General features: G+C 38.7%; 1 protein-coding gene across 1 annotated transcript in view; it reads left to right on the forward strand.

Moving 5' to 3' along the window:
- LAMA1 (laminin subunit alpha 1) overlaps window positions 1-26,677 on the forward strand; it is a 159,963-nt gene that overhangs the window by 94,263 nt on the left and 39,023 nt on the right. Inside the window, exons 26-36 of the mRNA XM_033087811.1 lie at window positions 385-570; window positions 1,128-1,255; window positions 1,911-2,031; window positions 3,032-3,169; window positions 8,736-8,857; window positions 11,138-11,224; window positions 11,548-11,741; window positions 12,731-12,873; window positions 14,607-14,696; window positions 16,263-16,374; window positions 17,821-17,983. Coding sequence (XP_032943702.1) covers window positions 385-570; window positions 1,128-1,255; window positions 1,911-2,031; window positions 3,032-3,169; window positions 8,736-8,857; window positions 11,138-11,224; window positions 11,548-11,741; window positions 12,731-12,873; window positions 14,607-14,696; window positions 16,263-16,374; window positions 17,821-17,983 — 1,484 coding nt within the window. The remainder of the gene's footprint in view (window positions 1-384; window positions 571-1,127; window positions 1,256-1,910; window positions 2,032-3,031; window positions 3,170-8,735; window positions 8,858-11,137; window positions 11,225-11,547; window positions 11,742-12,730; window positions 12,874-14,606; window positions 14,697-16,262; window positions 16,375-17,820; window positions 17,984-26,677) is intronic.

Raw genomic sequence — 26,677 nt, forward strand, 5'->3', positions numbered from 1 at the left:
CGGGGATGGTGAAAGGGTCAGATACATGGTAATGGCGGGAAACTAGACTTTGGTGATGAGCACGCAATAGAGCACACAGAAGTTGAATTACAGTGTTGTACACCTGAAAATTATATAATGTTATTAACCGATGTTAGCCCAATAAATTTAATTTTAAAAAACTTTGTAAAAAAATGACTTAACAAAAAATGGAATATAGCTTAAGTGAACTTAAGAATCCATAATTAAGTAGAATTAGAAGGAAGCAAAGTCTAGACAACATATTTTACCCAGGTGATGTATTTTTAAGTACACGATTTCTTTCAAATGGCAGCAGGCTTGTAATGACATATTTTTAAACCAATGCCTTGTCAGAGAAGTAAACAACCATTTACTATTTGGCAGCTCATGGCCTATGGTGGCAAACTGAAGTACAGCGTGGCCTTCTATTCCTCCAATGGCATGGGGACCTTCAACCTCGAGCCTCAAGTGCTCATCAAAGGAGGCCAGACCAGAAAGCAAGTCATTTATATGGATGCGCCCGCACCAGAGAACGGAGTGAGACAAGAGCAAGAAGTGGGAATGAAAGAGGTGACCATGCGTTCTTTTCATATAAGCCCCATAAAAGTGTGAACTTTGCTATAGATGTAATGAAGTCATGAAGCGGCTGTAATAGAATGAGCACAGAGACCTGGAGATCAAAACTGCAATGGTTTTAGCAAGATTTCTAAAAATGACCCAAATTTCTATTCTCAAAACAGGGATATTAAAAGCTTATGTTAATATAATAGCAACTGCATCTTAAATTCTTTGTCTTGGTACACAAGTCTCAAACTGTGTGGACATAATGGTAAGAAGTCTTTGGACTTGCTTGGGTCTAGGAAGTGAGTATTCATTCACTTGGCAGATATTGATTGACTGTCTACTATGTGGCTGGCACTGGCATAGGTGATGTGTGTCTGGATAACTGAGACTGGAACTGCCCCTGCCTCTGGGAGGTGACAGGCAATCTTCCTCAGTTAAACTTAGGGTCATGCACAGAACTGGGCTCATTTCTGGAGAAATGTACGAAAGAATCATTTTCTTTGTAAGTTCATTGCTTCTGAGAATTTGTACTCTGAATTTAATTGAATGTGTTTCATCCGCAGAATTACTGGAAATATTTTAATTCCGTTTCTGAAAAACCTGTCACACGCTCAGATTTTATGTCTGTTCTTAGCAACATTGAGTACATCCTCATCAAAGCATCTTATGGCCAAGGATTACAGCAAAGCAGGTACTTGGAAACTTCTGTAATTTAGAAAACATTTTTCTTACGTGAAAGCAAGCTGAAGGGATTTGATCTGCTTCACCTCCATTACTTCCTCTCATTCTTAATATATGTATTTCTGTTCTCCACCAAAACCTTATTAAATATTAGGATTAGTGTGAAGTATATGAAAATTGACAAAGATTGTCCATCTCCCTTACTAATGTGGATATAAAATGTAAGTACATAATGGTGATATCTTAGATGAGGATAAAATGGAAAAAAAAATTAAGTTCTGCTTTCTTTGCCTTTAAACTGCAATGCCCATTCCTTTGTAATGATGAATCAGGGAATGCTGTCACCTGCTCATTTAGTACTTACCCCATAAAAAAAGCCACTAAGTTTTGGCCAAACGGGTCCTTCAAGAGGTCTCTCAGATACTTTTTCTGTAACACTATTTTTAAGTTCTAAAATGCTAACTGAAGAACTTCACTGTGTAATGACAGTGCTAACATGTTTTTACATTTCCTTTATAATTGTGAATAGGAACTAATCCCAAACTGTGAGGAAAGCTCTGGTTTAATTATATGTACAAATACCATTATGTAATATGCTATGTTTCTAGAAAGTGTCTCTCTAAATATTAGTGTTTCGTCTCACACGTCTTAACACGGTTTCACAGAATCTCAAACATTTCAATGGAGGTGGGCAGGAAGGCTGAAGAGCTGCACCCAGGGAGGGAGGTGGCCTCCCTGTTGGAGAAGTGTCTCTGTCCTCCCGGCACAGCTGGACTTTCATGTCAGGTAGGGAGACTGTAGTTAAAATCCATTTCCTGGTTTTGAGTTGAAATATGCTTGTTATAGCAACTCCAAGTGATTAACAAAACGTATACTTATCTATTATTTTTTCTCTTAAATTTTTTTTAATGTGGTAAAATATACATAAACATAAACTTCACTATCTTAACTATTTTTAAGTGTGCAGTTCAGTAGTGTTGAGTACATTCACAACCAACCTCCAGAATTCTTCATTTGGCAAAACTTAAATTCTGTACTCATTAAACACTAACTCTATATCCCTCCTCCCGCCAGTCCCTGGTAACCACCATTCTATTTTCTGTTTCTATGGATTTAACTACTCTACGTACCTCATATAAGTGGAATCATATAGTATTTGTCTTTTTATGACTGGCTTATTTCACTTAGAATAATGTCTTCAGGGTTCATGGAAGTTTTACCGTGCGTCAGAATGTGCTTCCTTTTTAAGGCCAAACAATATTCTATTGTATATATACCCTACTTTGATTATCCATTCATCCATTGATGGACACTTGGGTGGTTTTACATTTTGGCTATTGTAAGTAATGCTGCTGTGAACATGGGCGTACAAATACCTCTTCAAGACCCTGCTTTTAGTTCTTTGGAGTTTATGCCCAGAAGTAGAATTGCTAGATCATACGGTAATTCTGTTTTTAAATTCAGAAGAGCTGCCGTACTGCTCTCCACAGTATTGCACCATTTTACATTCTCATCAGCAACGTGCAAGGGTTCCATTTTCTCCACATCCTCCCGCACACCTATTTTTCTCTGCCTTCTTTTTTTCACGGTAGCCATCCCAATGGGTGTGAAGTGATGTCCATTATGGTTTTGATTTGCATTTCTCTAGTGATTAGTGATGTTGAACATCTTCTCATGGGTTTGTTGGCCATTTGTGTATCTTCTTTGGAGAAATGTCTATTCAAATCCTTTGCCCATTTTTAAATCAGGTTGTTTATTCATTTTCTTTCCTTTTGCACCCCCTCAGGACTGTGCACCTGGTTACTACAGAGGGAAGCTTCTGGAAAGTGTTGGCAGGGGATCTCGCCCTCTGCTTGCTCCCTGTGTGCCCTGCAATTGCAACAACCACAGTGACATCTGTGACCCTGAAACAGGAACGTGTCTGGTATGCTTGTTTGTGAGGGGGCTTGCATGAAGTTTAGAGTTAGAGTAGGCACTGAACGTTTAAATTTCTGGTTCAAAGTCACGCTGGTTCCTTGGTTTACAAAGAACTTAAATTTAACTAAATGTAAGGTATGCATGTATTTTCTTCAGAAAAGTCTAGCTAAGTGGACTGACATTGTTGGTGGAAATTCTTTTATAAATTTTAATTCCTTGAATCTGTTAGCGGGCATCAATTTGGGGATTAGTTAAATGTGCCTTGTTTTTACTTGTGGTGCAGTGGTGTGTAGTCAAAGTAGATGAGAATTTTGTGTCGTAGAATTTGAAGAGTCATCTGGAAATCTTAAAATAAGTTAATGCCGATGTTGAAAGTTTATTTCTCTGTGTAAAATACTGCCCTCTCCTTGCATTTGTAAAAAAAAAAAAAAATTCACATTCTCCTCAACGTCTTAGTATGCATTTGTTTCTCGCCTGCCTTCCCCTAGATCAGGAGTGTCCAAACTGCGGCCCGCGGGCCAACTGCGGCCCCTGATCCATTGTTAATTGGCCCGCAGCAAATTCCAAAAATATATTGAGTTTACTTAAATAAACCAGGTGAGGCCATAGGTACTTCACCTCGAGTGAGTGGCCCGGCTGTTTGTGTATTTCACCGCATATGGCCCTTGGTGAAAAACGTTGAAAAAAGTTTGGACACCCCTGCCCTAGATTGATCTCAGGGACATGAAGAGAACTTTGATCACTGAAAAGGACAAAGTGACCCAGACTGAAGTCTTGTGGCCCTGAGGACAAACTCGTGTGTCCATAATTTTGCCTAAGCCCGACTGATAACAGAATAATCTGATACCATTGTCCTACTCCTGAACTCTCATTCTTTATATTGGCAACTTGTGGAAACATTGGTAACTTGTATAAATTGTGCCAAGACTAACTTACCTCAGGTAAAATATTCGGTTGGTGTAAAAGTAATTGTGTTTTTTGCAATTATTTTTAACCTTTTAAACCGCAATTATTTTTGCACCAACCTAATAACTCTTTGAAGGAAAATGAATTGCCCCCCAAGAGAGACATACTTGATGCCTTAGAGGTCCGGGGTGTGGCCCAATCACAAGGAATGGGACAGAGAATTAAGACTAACTGGCCTCCACCCACACTCGATCTGTCTTCCTCTTCTTTTATTCAGAAGCGCCTTTCATATGTGGTATTTAAAGGCCATTTCTGCTGGGAAAACTGCTAAAGTACAGCAGTGCACAGGTGAATTTAGAAACTGAAGTACTGCATGGTTTTCCTCAATCAAGAGATATGTGCTAATTTTTGCTGACCCCATTGTATATGTGGAATTAAAGAATTATTCCAGTCATCCAAGGTAAAATGGACTTAAGATGCAAATAGTTATAACACTATTAAGAAAAATTTATTCACTCTAATCAGCTCATGCTCCAGGCAAAAGTAAAATGCTAATAGAGAAAATGAGAAAATCTCTTTTAAGGATTTAAGGAGAATTGATTTCAGGCAACTTAAATTTAAAGTGAGATGTAATTAACTGGGAAGGTCCCTTGGCCAGTCGTGGGGACAAAGGTCTCATGAACAGTTAAAGAAGTTGATCAGTTCTTTCAGGCTGCCTCTTTCCTTGGTGTAGCTACTTTAACAAGATTAGGTATTCCTCGGACATTAAATTATGACCCTGCCTTTTCTGACCCAAATCCACTAGAAGAAAGTTCTAAGATCTGCGGCTCACTAGTCTATTTGTACCCAGGAAAGAACAGAGCCTGCTTACCCCCGTCCATGAAAGATCGCGGCAGAATCTCCCCAGAATAAACAACGATGGGTGGCTTCCAGACAGTGCCCTGCCCTGGGGGTAATGATTGGCCAGATGTGACCTAGGACCCTTAAGAGACCTCCCCTGGGCCTGTTACATTTTGCAGTAAACAATAGTGGATATACATATTGCCAGAAGACTGGACAAAGTTTCTAAATCTAGATTGTTCTGCCGTCTCACAGTGTTGAGCAGAATGCATTTTGCTTCTTGTTCTTACCCTTTTTTATAGAAGATCTGTGCTCTGTGTCCCTAGCGACTTTTCTTTTATTCATGGCTACAGTGTATTGCTAATTACTGTAATGCAAACCCACTCGAAACAGAAAATCACGTCTGGGCTTAGAGTTCAGAATTTCAGGGTTTCAACAGACCTATTTTTGTCAGAGTCCCTTCAGATCTTAAGACTGAATACAACATGCACGCCAAGTGGTTATTTAATGTATGTTTACACACCTCCAGCACTCCCACAGCAGCTCAGCTCATCTTTGGGCAGCCCCAATGATTCGTGGAACAGGTGTCACGGGATCATTCACCCATTGGTGCAGTTTTAATCTTTGGAGTCATTGAGACAAACCACCAGTTCAAATTTCTTCATGGAAAGTGACAATATTTTAACAAATAACTTGTAAAAACATTTGATAAAAGTTCTCTTTTACATACCCAAAGGTTCTGAATCTTCAGCCCTCTTGGTCAGATATCGTCAATTTATGTGTACCTGGTGGTTGTGTGGTATGGTTCTGAGTCTGTTCACCATTCTGAGGTGTGAATGTCAGCATCTGACTTAAAGTATCATACCCAGAGTCCAATGCCTTTACTCCAGTACTTCTAGGTACTGTGTTTCCAGGAATGCAGCCTGTGGGTTTTGCCAGCCCAGTCACTGCTGCCTCTACTAAACTGACCAGACACTAAGACGCTTACATTCTTCTGACAGGTTTAGTACCTGAGTCCCTGCTCTTTGAATTTGGGGCCTGATCTTTTCCTCTTCAGTCTTCATCTGTTAGATCCCTTTTGTGGTTTAGTACAACAATTCACTTCCATTTGACAAAATCTTTTAAGCACTTCCTATGTGTTTGTTATTGTTTAGATGGAAGTCAAGACCTTTTTGGATCTGATTTTGTCATCCATCACATACTGTGTTTCCCCAAAAATAAGACCTAGCTGGACCATCAGCTCTAACGCGTCTTTTGGAGCAAAAACTAATATAAGATCCGGTCTTATATTATGTTAGATAAGACCTGGTCCTATATTATAGTAAAATAAGACCGGGCTTATATTAATTTTTGCTCCAAAAGACGCGTTAGAGTTGATGGTCCAACTAGGTATTATTTTCGGGGAAACATGGTAGGATGCTCCTCCCTCTTCATGTCACTGGGTCTTGGGTTTATCATAAAAATGATTGATCAGAAATGTGACCTGGAAGGAGGTGGAGAGACTGAGGACCAGAGAAACACCTTAGGAGTCCCTCTCCCCAGCTACCCCCTTTCTGGGAGATAGGACTCACCTTTTTTATAGTTGAAAAATTGATCGGTGTTCTCTGTACAGTTCCCATAGCAACCAACTCATCCCACATGTCAGTTCACATTAACAGATTCTTATTTCCCTGCCACTCTTTGGGGCAGCTTGTCTGTAATTGTCTAGGATCTTGAAAACAAGGGAGCTCATAATCCATTATATATTAGGGGGAGTTTTTAATGTTGAAGTTGATGTTAGCAATCAAAAACCAAAAAAAAATCTGCTACAATCCTGTCTCATCATCTAATATATATTCCTTATTAGCCTTATGTTTTATCATTAAGATAACTCTTTAACACAATTTCTTTTTAAGAGAGAGGTTGCAAGTTTTACTTCTAAAGAGATATCAGTTTTAGGGGCCAACTGAATCCTAGCAAAATCTATTTTCAAGTGAAAGAGGAATACAGTTTTATTGATTTATTTATTTTTATTTTAATTATTTTTCAATTACAGTTGACATTCAATATCACATTAGTTTGAGTTGTGCAGCATAGTGGTTAGATGTTTATCACTTACCAAGTGATCCCCCGGTAAGTCTAGTATCCACCTGGCACCATGCATAGTTATTACAATATTATTGACTATATTCTTTATGCTGTACTTTACATCCCTGTGACAATTTTGAAACTACCAATTTGTACTTGTTAATCCCTTCACCTTTTTCACCCATCTCCCCCAAACCGCTTCCCATCTGGCAACCATCAGTTTGTTCTCTGTATCTATGAGTCTGTTTCTGTTTGTTTGTTCATTTATTTTGATTTTTATGTTACACATATAAGTGAAATTGTATGGTATTTGTCTTTCTCTGCCTGAATTATTTCACTTAATATAATACCCTCTAGGCCCATCCATGTCGCATATGGTAAGATTTCGTTATTTTTTATGGCTGAGTAATATTCCACTGTATGTATGTACCACCTCTTGTTTACCCAGTCATCTATTGATGGTCATTTAGGTTGTTTCCACATTGTAAATAATGCTGTAATGGACACAGGGGTGCATATACGTTTCAAATTAGTTGTTTTGTATTTCTTTAGATAAATACCCAGAAGTGGAATTGCTGGGTCATAAGGTAGTTCTATTTTTCAATTTTTTTGAGGAACCTCTATATGTTTTCCATAGTGACTGCACCAATTTGCAATCCCACCAACAACAGTGCACAGGGTTCCCTTTTCTCTACATCCTCTCTAACACTTGTTTGGTGATTTATTGATGATAGCCATTCTGACAGGTGTGAGGCGACATCTCATTGTGGTTCCTATTTGCATTTCTCTGATGATTAGTGACATCGAGCATCCTTTCATATGTCTGTTGGCCATCTGTATGTCCTCTTGGGAGAAATGTCTATTCAGGTCCTCCACCCATATTTTAATTAGATTGATTATTTTTTTTGGTATCAAGTTGTATGAATACTTTATAAATTTTGGATATTAACCCCTTATCATATATATCATTGGCAAATACGATTTAAATGAAAAATGCTGGAAGAGTTTTTAATTTAAAAAAAGTTAAAAATCGTTTTTCAAACATATAAAAAGTTTTCTTTCTATATCCTTTCATGCTGCCCAGGATAAAAGTCTGAGTCAGTTTGAGACTTTCTGTCCCTGTGGTCAGACACAGAGTCCAGCACCCAGGGCTGGGTGACAGGGCTGGGTGAAGAGTGATTCAACTGACCAAAAACAGGTTTTGCATTGGCATCAGATGTCAAGAATTACTTCTTTTACCTTTACTTTTTCTTTAAATATTGGGCTCATGGGTCCAAATGATGACAAAAATTCAACTGGAAATGATTTGGTTATTGCAGGAGTCTATTGGTGTTGCTCTAAAACCCTGCATTTTCTTCCCTCACTGTCTGTTTCCTCAATCTTCTTTCCATTCATTTATGTTCTTTCACCTCCCCACATGTGATCATTGAACCCCGACAAAACTGGTGTGCTTCAAATAGCCTTTTAGGTCACTATATATTTTACATTCACATTTTAAGGCTCTGAAAGCTGGATGCCTTATGTATATTTTCAGTAAGAAGAATGTATTAGTAATTTCTAGGCTCTAGTATGAATGCGTGAATGAAGGCCACAGAGCTGGCAATGTTTCTGATTTAACAATCGTAAACAAAACTGCTCTCCCTTAAGAATTAAGAAAAAAATATGATATGAAACATGGTAGTGATTAACTATTATCAGATCAGGATGATTTCTAACAATTTCCCATTGTTTCCCTCTCCTTCTGAAATGTGGGGCCCCAGAACTGCAGCGATAACACTGCTGGTGACCACTGTGATACGTGTGCCCCTGGGTACTATGGGAAGGTGACTGGTTCAGCCGGCGACTGCTCTCTGTGCACCTGTCCTCACAGCCATCCTGCCAGGTGAGCCTACACAGGTGTGTGACACGCCTGCACCACCGAAGCTGGGGCTGATTCAGTTTTCAGCCTCATTTTCCAGGGTCTCTATATGATCTATTTAAATTAATATTCTCCTTGTGCTGAGAAAAGCTCATTTTAAGAGTGTTCAATTCTCACAAGCATTTGAAGAGAATCTTTTCAAAAGCAAAGTATTGGTGTTGGGGTGTTAGAATGCAACTAATTACAGAAGAGACTTTCAGGTTTCTTTTTTTGAAGGCTAATTTTCACCTCCAACATATGTATCCAGAGTACCTAGAGATGCATTATTATTTGTTTTATGAATAAAGATACAAAGAATTGAGCTCCTGTTTAATGTGAGGGAATGGGGTTAGAATTTATACATGCTGATGACTGAAGTGGGGAAATGCTACATAGTGATGAAATTGGGACCAAGTTCTACCTTGTACTCATCATGCTTGTACAGAATTATCTGAAGGAAACAAACAAACAAACAAACAAACAAAAAAAAAAAAAAAAAAACAGAGTCCTCTTTGGGTCCTCTTTGGTTTAAATGAAAATTGTAATTCATAAATAGCATTTTATTATTGCTTAGAATATTTGACAAGGCATTGAACACATATAGATCAAATACCAACTTTGCTATGCAAAAATGAAGCTTTCTTTTTAATATTTGTTTGAATCTTATGTCTTTCATTGTTTTCAAGTAAGTGATGCTTGATGGAGAGTACCAAATGAGAGGTACTGTGTAAACTTCCCTTGTAAACTATCAAGTACCCTAAAATTTATTGTTGCTATTATTATTTAATGTTTTGGATTAAATCTGTATATAAATTTTGATTTATCAATCCCACTCCTGTAATCTAAGCTATAGAAATACTCGCATGTGTGTGTAAAGATGGATATATTTTAGCATTGCTTGTACTCATGAGAACTGTGGGGTGTGGGACTGAATAACTACACATAGGAGATTATTATACACAATGTCGTACATACCTGGGGTGAAATATTGTACAAACACTGAGAAAAGAATAAGGTATATTTGTTTGTACAGAATTGGGAAAATGGCCAATTAAATTGCATAATTGAATATACAATGTGATACCATTTTGGAAAAAATTCTTCATATGTATTATCCATATCCATAGCTCCATGGCTATATATGCCCAGAGAAATATTTGGAAGAATACTTCACCCTTCTACTTTGCATATTTCTGTACTGTTTGAATATTTCACTTTTTCAATCAGAAAATGTTTTACCCATCCTTAAAACCCATGCTAATAAATTAAAAGTTACACTACTAGGAAGAGACTGTGAAGATCTGAAAAATCTATGTGTGCTAGGCATCTGAGAGTCCCTACAAGATGTGCTTTATTTTCTACCTATTTTGTGTTTCCAGTCGTGTCGGTCTCTTTAGTATTTAAGCAGAAAAAAAGTCAGAAGTGAAGTGAGGCTGATAGAGAACCCTGTAACTCATTCTGAAAACTTCTCTTACTGGCTAACAGAACCAGACTACACCAGTGGTTTTTTTCAATAGTTTGCAGTACCAGCTGAGCTTCTAGATGGTGCATGGTACATTAGTAATTTAAACCATGGAGTCAAGAGGTTGTTGAAAAGAAAGGAGTAAGCCAAAAGCTGACGTCCATTAGTGAGGGAGATCAACATCTGAGTGGATATTAAACTTTGAGCGGCTCTGTCATCTTGCTTCTAATGGCCCTTCAGAGGACTCCCTACCTGTAGCTCCATTCATTTGCAAATTCCACCCCCACTCTTTGCTTTTCTTTCCCCACCTTTTCCTGCTTGCCTTTCTTTACAGCCTATTATATTCACCAGCATTTATACAGTTATCTTCTCTCTCCTGGGTTTCACACTTTTTTGCACTCATGTACAGCTCTCTCTAACCACCTTCTCCTCTAATAAGTCAGATAATTCTTCTCTTCAATCTCAGAACAAGATCGTTTCACCTGGGAGCTTCTTTGTTTGGTGACTAGTTAGTTGTAACCTGCAGGATAGGCCTTCCTCCCCTCAGCACTCACATGGTTGTCACTGGACAGATGTCTATTGATTGTCTTTGGATACAATAGGGGCACACATTTGTATTGATTACATATTTATTTTCCTTTTTTTGCCTAATAGATTTTAAGCCCTGAAAACCTCGTCTACCTGTCCAGTGCAGTCACTTAACTTTTAGAACATTATCATGTACCCTAAGAATAATGATCAAGTACCGTAAGAAAGAGTTGAAATTATTTATCTGACACTGCAAAAATTTTTTTCCCCTCCAGTTTTAGTCCCACTTGTGTCTTGGAAGGTGATCATGGTTTCCGCTGTGATGCCTGTGTTACGGGCTATGAAGGACGGTATTGTGAAAGGTACGTTGTGGAGTCGTCACGTGGAAATGGCTGGGCACACCCGCTCCTATATTTACTAACGTGATTTGGGAGTCACTATCAGTTTGGTTGTATGTGACTGATATTGCCGAAAAAAATCTGGTGTGTGTTAAGTAAATGCACTTTCTGTGACCATCTCATCCTCCTTTTAGAAAATAAAATGTCGAATGAGGTAAATGGGCCTGTGTTCTTTGCATTTCATTTGGTGAAATGATTACTGTCCTGGGGCCAGAGCTGGTTTATATATTAACTTATGGTGTTGATCCTGTCTCTACCTGCATACTTGCATATCTTCCTTTCTATAGGTGCTCCTTGGGCTATCATGGGAACCCCCGAATGCCAGGTGGCACTTGCCAGAGGTGTGACTGCAGCCCGCGTGGCTCTGTTCATGGTGACTGTGACCGCAGGTCTGGCCAGTGTGTCTGCAGGCCGGGGACCTCAGGGCTGCGATGCGAGGAGTGTGAACCCAGGCACATTCTGGTGGAAAGCAATTGTATCTGTGGGTATTTTCCTTCTCTAAATGTTAAATGATGGTTTTTCCTCCCAGATGTTTTCCTGTGATGGTTCCCTATGGTATCAGCAGGGTACAGCAAGTCCCATTTTATTTTAACTAAGCATAGGTTGCCTTTGTGTCTGCCAAGCTGAACTTTTCATAGTGCGTTTGGAGCTGAGGCAGAAGACTCAAGGATGACAGCATTCATCGCTCCAGCACTCTGAGCAGCACAGCGATTCCAACTTCATAGTTTATCTGCATTTATATCCCTTTGGTGGAGGCAAGGGTCGGTCAGTGCAGAGAGGGGAATGCCTTTGTGGGGTTGTCATTTGTGTTGCCCAAAGGTCAATAATGGCTTTAGCTCTTGGCTGTGGTGGATGTTTTCCCCAGTTCTGATTTATTTTAACAGCAACTACGTGAAGTAGTGATCTTGGGATGTCTTCTCAGTGCGGGAAGATATGGAGGAAGTAATTTCAGTCAAGAGCATGGCATTCAAGAGCTTTTTTGCTTTGGTTTATGTGTTTGTTATAAGCAAAAACACGCCCATTTTTTCCCGAAGTCTCCTTCATTTGTACTCGGTGTGTCTGTAAACTATCTGAGGAAATGACAGACCGAGCTCTGCAAGCAAACACATTTGGAATTCGTTGCCATTAGTCCAAGTCAAAGATGAGCATTTACACTGCAAAGGTCAGAGCAGTATAAGAAAACGTGCGCCAGACCTGGAGTCCACTCTGAGATCAGTTGTGTCTTTCCGTGCGACCCCCAGGGAAGTCAGTGGTCTGAGCTGAGTCTCAGAGTCATCCTCTGAGAATAGAGGCTTAGTGCTTCCTGCTTAACCTCCCATTGTATGGCTGGTGTGAGAATGAAGTCAGATATGGTTCCTGGGAGCCTTGTAGTGTGCTCTGCCTGTGTCATGATTTTATTGCAAAATGGCTTATGCACACCATGGGAAAAGGTGCAGACCGTTTTGCATTAATTTGAGCTTTTTCTTTTAGCCTGTAATGATGAATGTGTAGGTGAGCTGTTGAATGACTTAGACAGTATCGGCAATACCATTCTTTCTGTGAACCTCACCGGCGTTATTCCCGTCCCAAGTGGAATTTTGTCACACCTGGAAAATAGAACTAAGTATCTCCAGGTAGGTACTGGGAATACGGAAATGGGTAGAAACTGTCATCGAGAGTTGAAGAGTTGGTCGGGACTGTCGGAGTCATTCTGTCTGTCCTCCCACCTCTTCTCATTCCCAGTGCTCACCACTGCCTGGTGTCCAACGTCCCCTTGAATGTGACCAGGAAGCACATTACCCAATGCTAACTTATTTTACTGTGGAGCAGCTCTGATTGTGCAAAAGCTGGTCATTAGATGTCTTTTTATAAATTCCACCCCCATGGTCCTTCTGCCTTTGGAAATACGACAAAGTCCACTCACTCCTTTTTATGGCAAACCTTTGGATGTTTGAAAATAGCTGTCCTAATACAAATACAGGAAATAAATCTGGAGAGTATCTTCTTTAATGGTGGAATATGATCCAGATCAACTATGTTCTGTAAAGGTATTATTCTTAACTGGAGGACACCAAAGTTTCTCCAACCTGGAAGGTTGTATATTTAGAAATCTCTGGGGCTAAAGCACAGTTCTATGTTTAGTCAAACAGGATCTGGGTCTAAACAAAGGGTGAGAAGTTAAGAAATTGACTTAGTAGACAGCATTCAATGCTAGTATTTTTAATGCTAATTGGAAAAAAATATTCTTAATTTTGCTTAAAACTTACACATTAGAATTTGAGAGAATCAAAACACTGTGTTGTGCAATAATAAAAAGGATAGTCATTCTTGAATGTATTTTTTAGTCAAAAGCTTTCCTTAGACTAAACATTTCCTTAGGGGTGTATGTGTGTGTGTGTGTGTGTTGGAATTCAGCTGTTTCATCAATCCATTCTTGTCTATAGTGGTCTTTTCTCCATAGACCTAAAGAAAGGTTAGGGAACTCTAAGAGATGTTTTTATATTGTCTTTCCTCAAGTGGAAAAATAGTGTTTTTGAAAGATGAGAAAAAATTCTCAAAATAATTTTTCAAAAAAACAGCAAAGACTAAAGTTTCTTTTCCACTCACTATAGACACAATCAATAAATACTATTTTCTGTCAGTTTGGGTCCCAAGGATATAACTATATTTTAAATTTATCAAGTGAGATAAGTACTTGATTTAAATTTTAACTATTTTTGAATGATTTGCTCTCATTTAAACCACTTGTCAATTCCTTTAAATATTTTTTCATGTTTATGTAAAGTCTGCAGGAGGTTAAGAATATAAACTCTTAATTGTTCATTGTTTTAATTATTTACCTACACAGTGACCTTGGGCAAGTCACTTAACTCCCCCACAGCCCTTCACAGGGTTGCTATAAGGTTTAAATACAATCATATAAGTAAAAAATTAGAAGAGTGTTGGCATAAATTAAGCGATTAATTGTTGGTCATTATAAAGGCATGTTTTTACTTGATACTTTTGTATTTTAGCCTAGTAAACTTTTTTAAGTAAGTTTTTTAAAGTGTTAGCAGTTAGGGTTAAAATTTATGTGACTCTGATATTGAAATTAAGCCAGACTTCCCCAAGAATAGCAGCAGTGTCAGATTTTGCACAACAGAGCACTTTAAATTCATGTCTATATTAGAAATATAATGCAAAAGATGACAGTATTAAAACATATTGCTATAATCAAAACTTAAGTAAATGTGATTTTTTTAATGCAAGCTCAAGGAAAGAAGAACTTCTTTCTGTGAGCAAAATAGGTAATAACAAGCGATGCTTCGTTAAGAATCAGAAAATTGATTTTGAAGCATTGTGATTTGTTGTCTTCATTTTTTTTCAGGAGTCTTTATTAAAAGAAAATACTCAAAAGGAACTGGTAAAAATTCAACTTGAAGGTGTTGTAGAACAAACAGATGACCTGCAAAGGGAGGTAAAGTCTTCACATAAAGGGCCCGCTCCCCACCCAGCGCTTGTGAGCAATTTCACTGGGGCTGGAAGATTCTGGTTAGATCAGGGTAGCCTCTTCCTCTCAGGAGCTGTGCTCTAGATACTTTATGATCAAATTGGTCTCAACCTGGCCCATTTCTATGCTTTAGCGAGAAAAGGCTCCTGACTTAATTTTTATCGTCACCTATGCTGAAGGAAGAGTTGGGCAGTTACCTTGCCATTTGACCATCATTTTCTCCTGTGAACCAAGGGGTGGGGTGGGATTCAGACATCCCTGCGGTTTCTTCCTCGTCCTAAATTCACCACATAACTGAGCATATGGTGAGCGCGGGTGCTCAGAAGCACTCCACCAAATGCCAGGACCCTTACCTGCTGCGTCTCAGGGGACAGAGCCAGCAGAGCCCACAGCAGCTGTGTGCTGTCCATGCTTCTGATTACAGACTTTGAATGGCAAGTGAGCTCGTTTTGATGTCAGCAGGGAATTTTCTTATTCTGTTTATCCCATGTCAGATGAATGGATTTCAGTGATCTCCCCCAAAAGAAATCTCACCATTCACAGATGGTGAGGGAGGCCTATTGTCAAATTTATAATTTTTACTTTTGAATTTCGTGTGCGTGTGTGCACATATATCTGCATGTATGTACTTAGATATGTATATGATAGTGCATATATACACCATGTATCTATTCTGTGTCTCTCAACATCCACATACACCCACAGTCATGCACCCTAAAAGAAGTATTAGCTTGGCTCGTGTTCATTTAGAATTAATGATGATTTGGGAAGAGTTTGAGAGTTTAAGCATGGACTTTAAGTACCTCAGTGAGCAGACAATTGATTGGAAGTGATAAGCTGATTAAAATAAATTCTCTCTATCCATTAAAGAAGATTCTCTTTGGATTTTGACTAGAAAATACTTTCAGACCCAGTCTGAGTTACTTTACTTCCCTGGAAATTACAAACAAACTTTCCTTTTACAAATTGTAACATTCCTAATGAAAGCAACAGCTGAGGGCAGCCAAGTCTCAGTCCCTGGGCTGCCAGCTTTACAGACATCTTCAGATTTTATCTTCATAGTCCCTGGGTAAGTGTTACTTTCCCCATGCTATCGATGAGGCTAGAAGATGTTATGTACAGGTCTCCAGCTTGGGAAATTGGACCTAAAATCCAGTTTGTCTGACTCCTCCATTAAGTTCTCATGGATGATACAAAGTAGTAAGATTTTCCTTTCTACATTCTGTACACTTGGGTCCTAAAGTGAATATAAGGTCTTCACCGTAAAGACACTGGGAAAGTCTGTGGTTTAATAACCCATTAGGCTGCTTTTAAAAAACATGCCATCTTTTTTTCACACACAGTGAGCAGTAAGTTATTTCATTAACCATTTAGTCAATTTCCAATCCTGAACCATTAACCTTGACTTACATGATACTGTACATCTTTACTTTGTATTCTAGAATATATTTTGTTATTTAAAAGAGACAACTGGAAACAAAGCTCACATATTATTCAAAGTCAAACTAACCTGAGATCTTTATTTTCTATCAGCTCAATAGAGTGTTAACAAGTAGCCAACATGTGACCAGGGCGACTGAAAGAATCCTCACCAAGAGTCAAGACCTCATAACATTTACTGAGAAGCTGAAGATAAGCATTCAAGGTAGTGTGGTCAGTGTCTAGTCTGGGCGTCTGTGCTTATTTGGAAGGAAAAGTCCCATTCACTCTTAAATTTTTGAATAAATGTGCGTGACTCACACTGGACTGCTAGAGCTAAAGGACTGGAATATTCCATAGATTGGGGATCCTGATGTGTCCAGACCATAGTCTTTCACTGAGAGTTTTATTCTTTTAAAAATGCATGTTTCCTTTTTTATTTTCTATATTATGCCTTACACTCAGGTTTTAAGTATTAAGTAGATATGGTGCGTCCCCATCTGTTGTGAATTTGTCAAATTAACACTTATTAAGTGGAGCACAAAGTGTCAGATGATGAGCCAAGGTCCAACCACAGACCACAAGAGAAAATGAAATAGAGAAGTTTATTACTCACAGGAAATAACCGACAGACCTTAAGGGGCCACACTGAGGAGTCAAGGCAGGGTACAGGTTCAGAGAGACAGTAGCTGGGGCACCTGCCTTTGATAATGTCTGTGGGTAGAGTGCTTTGTGGTTCCTGGGCTAAGGCCAGATTGGTCAGTCCAAAAATACAAGGTTTTGTTAAGTTCCATGGGGGCCTTATCCAAAGGGTATACAAGGGGAAGGCAGAGAGACTGTAGATCACAAGGGCTGTCATAACAGGAACTTACATTTGCTTCTGACCCTGCTGGCTGCTGTGTAGGGCATGTGCTTTTATGAGGGTGTGAGTGTCAGTGAAAGGTCACTGCAGGCGTCTGTCTTGGCCAAACAGATGGATGCAAAGGCAGCAATACTGTGGCATTGCTGAACTGAACTCTTGACACCATCCTTTTGCCCACAGTGGGAGTGCACGGGATTTGGAGCTTTGATGTGGTTCCAAAGTGTATCCTAAATATTAGAGTAATTCAATCACTATTTAGTTGTGGTGTTCCATCGGATCTGGCTATTTTCAGTTTTCTGGCTGTCAGAAACATATTCTTGTGTTTCTTTTTGTATTATAGTGTAAGGGCATAATCTAATACAAATCCAATAGAAATCTGACTTACAGGGCAAAAGATAAGGAAATTATTAGAACAAATAATATGTTTAATAAAAATAGTAGTATCGAATGTTGTTAGTTCACTCATGCAATAAATACTTATTGAGCAGCTTCTATGTGCAAATGTCTGTGCCATGTGCAGGAAATGGTGAAGTAAATGTAACGACTGCAGAGCCTGCCCTACAGAGTATAGGGGCACTGGGGAAGACAGACGTTAAATACACTAGTAATCCCAAGTCTGTGAGTGTTTTGATCGGGGTCATCCAGAGTGCATTGGGATATACAGCCTGGCCTGGCCTGGCCTGGAGGTTCAGCTACTTTAGGTGAATGGAGAAAGTTCTCACTGAAGAAAGTTCTAAACTTTTCCATTACTTTTCCAGGGCTGTCCATTTTTGAGACACTTATTAAATGACTGATGAATTTTCTCCATAGAAATTATTAAAAAGGCAATGACTCTAAATCGGACCTTGGATGAAGATGTCCAGATACCCAGTTCTACTCTTCAGATATTGCAGAAGAACATTACATCTTTGCTGGAAACGATACAGAAAAGGCATTTCATACAGTTGCACCAAAATACCACACTTGAGCTCAAGTAAGTTCCTAAATATCTCATGACACAGCCGATTAGAAGTAGGAATTGTAATGCTGAGCCTGAAGGAAGTGTGTGGGAGTAGGGGGGAGAAAGAAAGCTCTCATTGGGGCAATATGTCATAAGAAAAGAGAGAGGCGATGACGTCATAGAAATGGCAGCGTGGGATGAGCCTCTTGAAATCTCCCCTGGAATTTACAACAAATTGAACAACTATAATTCCACAAAGGACTCCCTGCGCAGCAGACAGGCAAGACTAAGAGATGTACAACTGAAATCATCTAAAGGTGGGCAAATTGGGCGAATGGGGTGGGGGAGGGAAGCAGGAAGTGCGGAGACATGGGCTGAGTGGACGCAGGACACAGACCTACCATGTTTCCCCAAAAATAAGACCTAGCCAGACCATCAGCCCTAATGTGTCTTTTGGAGCAAAAATTAATATAAGACCCTGGTCTTATTTATAACACCAGGTCTTATATTACAATAAAATAAGACTGGGTCTTATATTATAATAAAATAAGACCGGATATTATATTAATTTTTGCTCCAAAAGACACATTAGAGCTGATGGTCTGGCTAGGTCTTATTTTTGGGAAAACACGGTAGCTCAGAGCTCTGAGCTCCCTGCACTTCAGAGCTTCCGCAGCTGTGGGAAAGGGAAGAATTTGGACTGCTGCCGTTATGGCTCGTACTCCCACCTGAGGGATCAGTATACAACACGGCTGTAACCAATGCTCATGGCAGAGACCTCGGAGCAAAGACTGAGGGAAGAAGGATGAAAATGGTGGTTTAAGCCCTCACTGCCAAACAGAGGATAGAAGGCTTAGGCACTCAGCCTAGCTGCCACCTCCCCACCCTCCCAGTGCTAGAAGCAGAATGGTAGCAGGGTCAGATCAAAAGAACAGAGTATTTGTGAGAACTCCAGCCGCAGCCACAGACTTGCAGCCCAACTAGTTCCAGCGAAGGGGAGGGAGCTCTGGCTGTGCAGATGGTCACTGTGATTGCTCACAGCCACCTTTCACAACCCACCCCGCCCCCACCCCCACTTATCTGGGCAGATCCCTGCAGGGGCAAACAGAGCCACTGAAATACACAGGCCCTATTTTGGGGCAGGAAGAGCTTCAGAAATTCAGAAGCTCTTCACCTCCCCCATGGAGGCAGTGCCCTGAGACCCAGGTGACCTGCTCACAGAGGAGAAGCCCACCTTCCAGGGAATCGCCCCTTCTGTGAGAAGCGAGAACAGTGCAGAGAAAATATAACACTACAGCGTGAGAGAGAATAAAAGGCTGCAGTCGGAGAGAAAATAAAACATTCTACAAACATCTACTGGAAAGCAAAAGAAAGACCTCTTCCTATCAACCTGTTGCTGAACCCACTCCTGTAGATGCCTAGGAAGAGAAATAATCCATTAATTGCCATGAATAACCAAGGTAACAAGGCAGCTCAGAAAGAAAATGAAAAGTCTCCAGAAAATGAATTCAAAGACATGGAAATATGTGACTTAAATGACAGATAATTCAAGATTGCAGTTCTGTAAAATCTCAACAAGATGCAAGAAAACACAGACAGGCAGTTTAATGAACCCAGAAACACAATCAAAGAACAAGACAAACATTTTACCAAAGATATTGAAATTTAGAAAAAGAACCAAATAGAATTTCTGGAGATTAAGAACTCAATAAAAGAAATGAATAATGAAATAGCCAGCTTAGATAATAGAGCTGACCAGGTGGAGGAAAGAATCAGTGACATAGAAGATAGAAATCTGTAAATGACACAGATGAAAGAAGAGAGAGACTTGAGAGTTAAAAGGAATGAAAGAACTCTACAAGAACTTTCTGACTCCATCAGAAATGGCAATATAAGAATAATGGGCATACCAGAAGGAGAAGAAAGGGAGAAGGGAACAGAGAGTATATTCAAATAAATAGTCGATGAGAACTTCCGAAACTTGTGTAAAGAACTGGATCCTTGAATCCAAGAAGCAAATAGAACACCTAATTACCTCAATCCCAAAAGGCCCTCTCCAAGACACATTGTATTGAAGCTGTCAAAAATTAACTACAAAGAAAGAACCCTCAAGGCAACCAGGGAAAACAAGATGGTAACCTCACAAAGAAAAGTTCATTAGATTATCATCAGATTTTTTAGCAGAAACTCTACAAGCCAGGAGGGAGTAGAATCATATATTGAAAGAGAGAAATTATGAGCCAAGAATAATATATCCAGCAAAGATATCTTTAGATATGAAGGAGGAATAAAGACATTTCCAGACATACAGAAACTAAGGGAATTTTCTAACACACGACCTGCACAAGCAATACTGTAGGAGGCTATTCGACCTGAAACAAAGAAGAAGTATACAAAACAGTGAGTAGTATTATGAACAGACAGACAGAAACAGAAAATGGCAACCCCTATACCAAATAATGCACTATACACTTAAATATAATATACAAGTAAAGAAGGGGGAAAAAAACACTAAAGAAAGAGAGGAAAAAGACATCTTGTTACTGCAGCACAGGAACCAACTCACAGCATAAATAGAGATGATTTGTGACAACAAAAACATAAAAAGGGAGAGAGTAAAGGTCTCAACCTACACAAGGGAATGGAGAAAGTAAGCATGCGGAAAAAAATGGAATACTCTAAATATCAAAGTTTCTTTTACATAAACTTAATGGTAACCACTCAAAAAAAAATCCAGAACTGAAATATATAACATAAAAAAAGAAGAAACAGAGGGAAAAATCATAGAATACCACCACACTGAAATAATAGACAGCAACAAGAAGGCAAAGAAGCAATGGAGACACAGTCCTGCCAGAAAACCAAAGATAGAATGATAGGAAATCCTCATATACCAACAATGACCCTAAATGTAAATGGACTAAACTCACCAATAAAAAGGCACAGAGTAGTAGATTAAATCAAAAAACCAAACCCAACTATATGTTGCCTCCAAGAGACACATCTCAGCTACAAGGACAAATATAGACTCAAAGTGAAAGGGTGGAAATTGACACTCCAAGCAAATAGTATTAGGGAAAATCAGGTGTAGCTATACTGATGTCGGATGAAACAGACTTCAGGATAAAGAAAGATAACAAGAGACAAAGATGAACATTTCATAGTGATAAAGAGGACTATACAATAGGAAAACATAACGGTCATCAATATTTATACCCCCAATCAGGGAGCACTGAGATATACCAAGCAACTACTAACAGAAATTAAGGGAGAAATTGACCAAAACACAATTATAGTAGGGGACCTAAATATATCATTAACAGCTATGGATAGATCATCCCAACTGAAAATAACTAAATAAATATCAGCCCTAAATGACCCATTAGATGAAATGGACATATTGACATTTATAGAGCACTTCATCCTAGAACGTCAGACTATACATTCTTTTTCCAGGGTACATGGAACATTCTCAAGGATAGACCATATATTGGGACATAAAACTAGCCTCAGCAAATTTAAGAAGACTGAAATCATACCAAGCATATTCTCTGATCACAAGGCTTTGAAATTGGATATCAACTGCAAAAACAAAGCAGGAAAAAACGCAAATATGTGCAGATTAAACAGCATGCGTTTAAGGAAAGAATGGGTCAAAGAAGAAATAAGAGGAGAGATCAAAAGATACATAGAAACAAATGAGAATGAAAATATATCCTACCAAAACTTTGGGGATGCAGTGAAAGCAGTTTTTTTTAATTAATTAATTAATTTTTAATTGGGAAACAGTGTGTTTCTCCAGGGCCCATCAGCTCCAAGTCATTGTCCTTAAATCTAGTTGTGGAGGGCGCAGCTCACTAGCCTATGTGGGAATTGAACCAACAACCCTGTTGTTCAGAGATCCCACTCTAACCAACTGAGCCATCCGACCGCCCCCGAAAACAGTTTTAAGAGGGAAATTTATATCATTACAAGCCTATCTCAAGAAAGAAGAAAAATCCCAGGTAAATAACCTCATGTTACACCTTAAAGAACTAGAAACTTAGAACTAAGAAACCCAAAGTCAGCAGAAGGAAGGAAATAATAAAAATCAGAGCAGAACTAAATGAAATAGAGAACAAAAAGACAATAGAAAAAAGTTAATGCAATCAAGAGCTGGTTCTTTGAAAAGATTAATAAAATTGACAAACCTTTGGCGAGACTCACTAAGATAAAAAGAGAAAAGACACAAACAAAATCAGAAATGGAAGAGGGGAAGTTTTCACGAATGCCGCAGAAATACAAAGGATCATCCAAGAATACTATGAAGAACTATATGCCACCAAATTCAATAACCTAGAAGAAATGGACAAGTTCTTAGAAACATATAGCCTTCCTAGGCTAAATCATGAAGAACTGGAAAATCTATACAGATCGATCATCAATAAGGAAATTGAATTAGTCATCAGAAACCTTCCCAAAAGCAAAAGTCTGGGACCAGATGGCTTCACTAGTGAATTCTGCCAAACATTCAAAGAAGATGTAATACCTGTCCTATTCAAACTCTTTCAAAAAAATGAAGAAGAGACTATACTCCCTAACTCATTTTGTGAAGCCACTATTACCCTGATACCAAACCCTGGTAAGGAATAACACACAAAAAGAAAACTACAGACCAACAACTGATGAATACAGATGCAAAAGTCCTAAACAATATTCTAGTAAATTGATTGCAACAATGCATTAAAAAAATTATACATCCCTACCAAATGGGGTTCATTCCAGGGTCACAAGGATATTTCAACATATGCAAATCGATCAATGTGATACACCACATAAACAAAATAAAGGACAAAAATCATATGATTATATCAATAGATGCAGAAAAAGCATTTGACAAGATACAACATCCATTTATCATTAAAACACTTAATAAAATGGGTATAGGAGGAAAATACCTTAACATTATAAAGGCCATATATGAGAAACCCTCAGCTAATATTGTAATTAATGGTGAAAAACTGACGCCCTTTGTTATATGTTCAGGAACACGTCAGGGCTGTTCCCTATCACCTCTGGTTTTCAACATAGTATTGGAAGTCCTAGCCAGAGCAGTCAGGCAAGATAAAGAAATAAAAGGCATGCAAATTGGGAATGAAGAAGTTAAATTGTCATTTTTTGCAGATGACATGATGCTGTATATAGAAAACCCTAAAGACTCCACCAAAAAGCTATTAGAAACAATAAACGAATACAGTAAAGTTGCCAGCTACAAAATCAACGTGCAAACGTCCATTGCATTCCTATATACTAATAATGAATCTTCAGAAAAAGAAATAAAAAAAAAAAACATTTCCATTTGCAATTGCAAGAAAAGAATAAAATACCTAGGAATAAATTTAACCAAGGATGTGAAAGACCTATATGTTGAAAATTATAAGACATTTTTTAAAGAAATTGAAGTAGACACAAGGAAATGTTAAGGAACATGATTCTTCCACATGTTCATGGATTGGAAGAATCAACATAGTTAAAATGACCATATTTCCCAAAGCGATATATAAATTTAATGCAATCCCCATCAAAATCCCAATGACATGTTTTAAAGAAATAGAACAAAAAAATCATCAGATTTGTATGGAACCATAAAAGACCCTGCATCGCTAAAGCAATCCTAAGAAAAAGAACAATGGCGGAGGTATCACACTCCCTGACTTCAGCTTGTACTACAGGGCAACAATAATCAAAACAGCATGGTATTGGCAGAAAACAGACACATAGACCAATGGAATAGAATTGAGATACCAGAAATAAACCCACATAAATATGGACAATTTTCCACAAAGGAGCCACAAACGTACAATGGAGAAAAGACAGCTTCTTCAATAAATGGTGCTGGGAGGATTGGAAAGCCATGTGCAAAATAATAAAACTAGACTCCTATCTGACACCGAGTACCAAAATTAACTCAAAATGGATCAAAGACCAAAACATAGGACCTGAAACAATAAACTGCATAGAAGAAAGCATAGGTACTAAGAGGATTCAGAGAGGATTTTATGTATTTGTCTACAAAGGCAAGGGTTGTTAAAGCCAAAATAAATGCACGGGACTATATCAAACTAAAAAGCTTCTGCACAGCAAAAGAAACTATCTACAAAATAAAAAGGCAACCAACCAAATGGGAGAAGATTTTTGCAAAGGACGTCTCCGATAAGGGTCTGCTATCCAAAATATATAAGGAACTCATACAACTCAACAACAAAAAACAAACAATTCAGTTAAAAAATAGGCAGAGGAACTGAAAAGACATTTCTCCAAAGAGGACATACAGATGGCCAACAGACATGTGAAAAAATGCTCAACATCACTAATCATCAGAGAAATGCAAATAAAAACCAAAATGAGATATCATCTCTTACCAGTTAGCATGGCTATTATGAACAAGACAAATAATAAGTGTTGGAGAGGCTGTGGAGAAAAAGGAACCTTCATACACTGTTGGTGGGAATACAGATTGGTGCAGCCGCTATAGAAGGCAGTGTGGAGGTTCCTCAAAAAATTACGAATACATGGGCTGGCCCGGTGGCTCAGGCAGTTGGAGCTCCGTGCTCCTAACTCCGAAGGCTGCCGGTTCGATTCCCACATGGGCCAGTGGGATCTCAACCACAAGGTTGCCAGTTTGATTCCTCGACTCCCGCAAGGGATGGTGGGCTACGTCCCCTGCAACTAGCAATGGTAATGGCAACTGGACCTGGAGCTGAGCTGCACCCTCCACAACTAAGACTGAAAGGACAACAACTTGAAGCTGAACTGCACCCTCCACAACTAAGATTGAAAGGACAACAACGTGACTTGCAACAAAGTCCTGGAAGTACACACTGTTCCCAAAAAGTCCTGTTCCCCTTCCCCAATAAAATCTTTAAAAAAAAAAAAAATTACGAATAGAGTTACCATATGACCCAGCAATCCCTCTCTGGGGTATCTACCCAAAAAATCTGAAAACACTTATCCATAAAGATATATGTGCTCTGATGTTCATTGCAGCTTTATTTACGGTGGCCAAGACATGGAAACAACCAAAGCGTCCTTTGATAGATGATTGGATAAAGAAGTTGTGGTATATATACACAATGGAATACTATTTTGCCATAAGAAAAGATGAAATAGTGCTGTTTGTGACAACATGGCTAGATCTTGAGATTATAATGCTAAGTGAAATAAGTCAGACAGAAAAAGTAGAGAATCATATGATTTCACTGATATGTGGCATATAAAACTGAAAACAACAACGGAACAAAACAAACAAATGAAGAAACAAAAACTCGTAGACACAGACAATAGTTTCGTGGTTACCAGAGGGTTGGGGGGGGAGGGGTGTGGTAGATGAGGGTAAGGGGGATCCAATATATGGTGAAGGAAGGAGAACTGACTCTGGGTGGTGAACACACAATGTAATGTACAGATGGTGTAATACAGAATTGTACACCTGAAACCAATGTAACTTTACTAACAATTGTCACCCCAATAAACTGTAATTAAAAAACAAAAAGAAAAGAGAGGGGCCCTATTGTCAAGCAAATGACGAGATGGGTGCCAGCCCCTCCAAATAGAGAGAAGTATAATAAAGGCCAATATCTCTTTGTGATATTATGCCATAGGTTTTGTTTTTCTGGTGGCCCTGGAACAACATTTCCTCCTGGCACAAACGAAAGAACCTCATGATACTGTATTTATTGAAGACCGAGTATAATGCAATAAATGCTTATGGAAGAAAATAGAGTCAGCGTCTACTAGATGTGCTGTAAAACTTAAGACAGTTTGACATTATGCCTGAATAATTTAGCATAGTTATGCAAACCCTCAGTAACAAGCACAATGTGAAGTGACAGATCACAGAGAATTGTTAGGCCTGGTCACTAGGAACTTGTAATTTACTTTCAGGCTTTTTTCTTAGTATTTTCACAAAATAATTACTTGATGTAGTATAGCACAATCCGTCTTTCTTACAGGTTGTGATAAATATCTTAAGTACTGGTTTAAATAGTTACTCAATATTCCATCAAAACTCCATTCCCTATAATGTGATATTTAATTATTTTAATGTATTTTGCCATTTTAAAAAATGTTGTAATGGACAGCTGAAACAGAAAATATTTTTCTATATTTCACATTATTATCTTATGGTAGATATTAAGAAGTGAAATCACTTAGCCAAAAGAATTTGCATTTTGAGTATTCCTAACTTGCATTTCCGAATTATTTTCTAAAAGACTTGTTTAAAACAATGTACACTTCCACTGGCAACACATTGTAAAGGCTTACATCTTTTCTCATCACTGAATAGGATTTTTGACATTGTTGATTTGTTAGGTGAAAAACAAAAGGAGGAACTTATTGTCTGGTAAGATTTAGAGGACAACTAGTAATCTAATTATTAGAATACTAGTTAGGGCCCAGAAAGGGTCCTGACAAAACTATCAAGTAAATACCACTAGGAGAGGTTAGAGGACAATGAGGGCTCAGAGGTGGGGAAGGGAGCTACAGTCTATGGAGCACTCCCTGTCCCGGGAGGGTGCGGGCTTCACTTCCCACGTCCCGTGCTGTGATCACCTCAGCCACCTTGTGAGGCAGGGCAGAATCCGGCTAATGAAACTGAGACCCAGACGCTATCAAATTTGCTCAGTCTTAAACCTCCAGGATAATCTGACACCTGACCACAAACCTAAATCTGTGTGACTCTAAACC

The sequence above is a fragment of the Rhinolophus ferrumequinum genome, chromosome 19 (genome assembly GCF_004115265.2).
Source record: "Rhinolophus ferrumequinum isolate MPI-CBG mRhiFer1 chromosome 19, mRhiFer1_v1.p, whole genome shotgun sequence".
NCBI lineage: Eukaryota > Metazoa > Chordata > Mammalia > Chiroptera > Rhinolophidae > Rhinolophus > Rhinolophus ferrumequinum.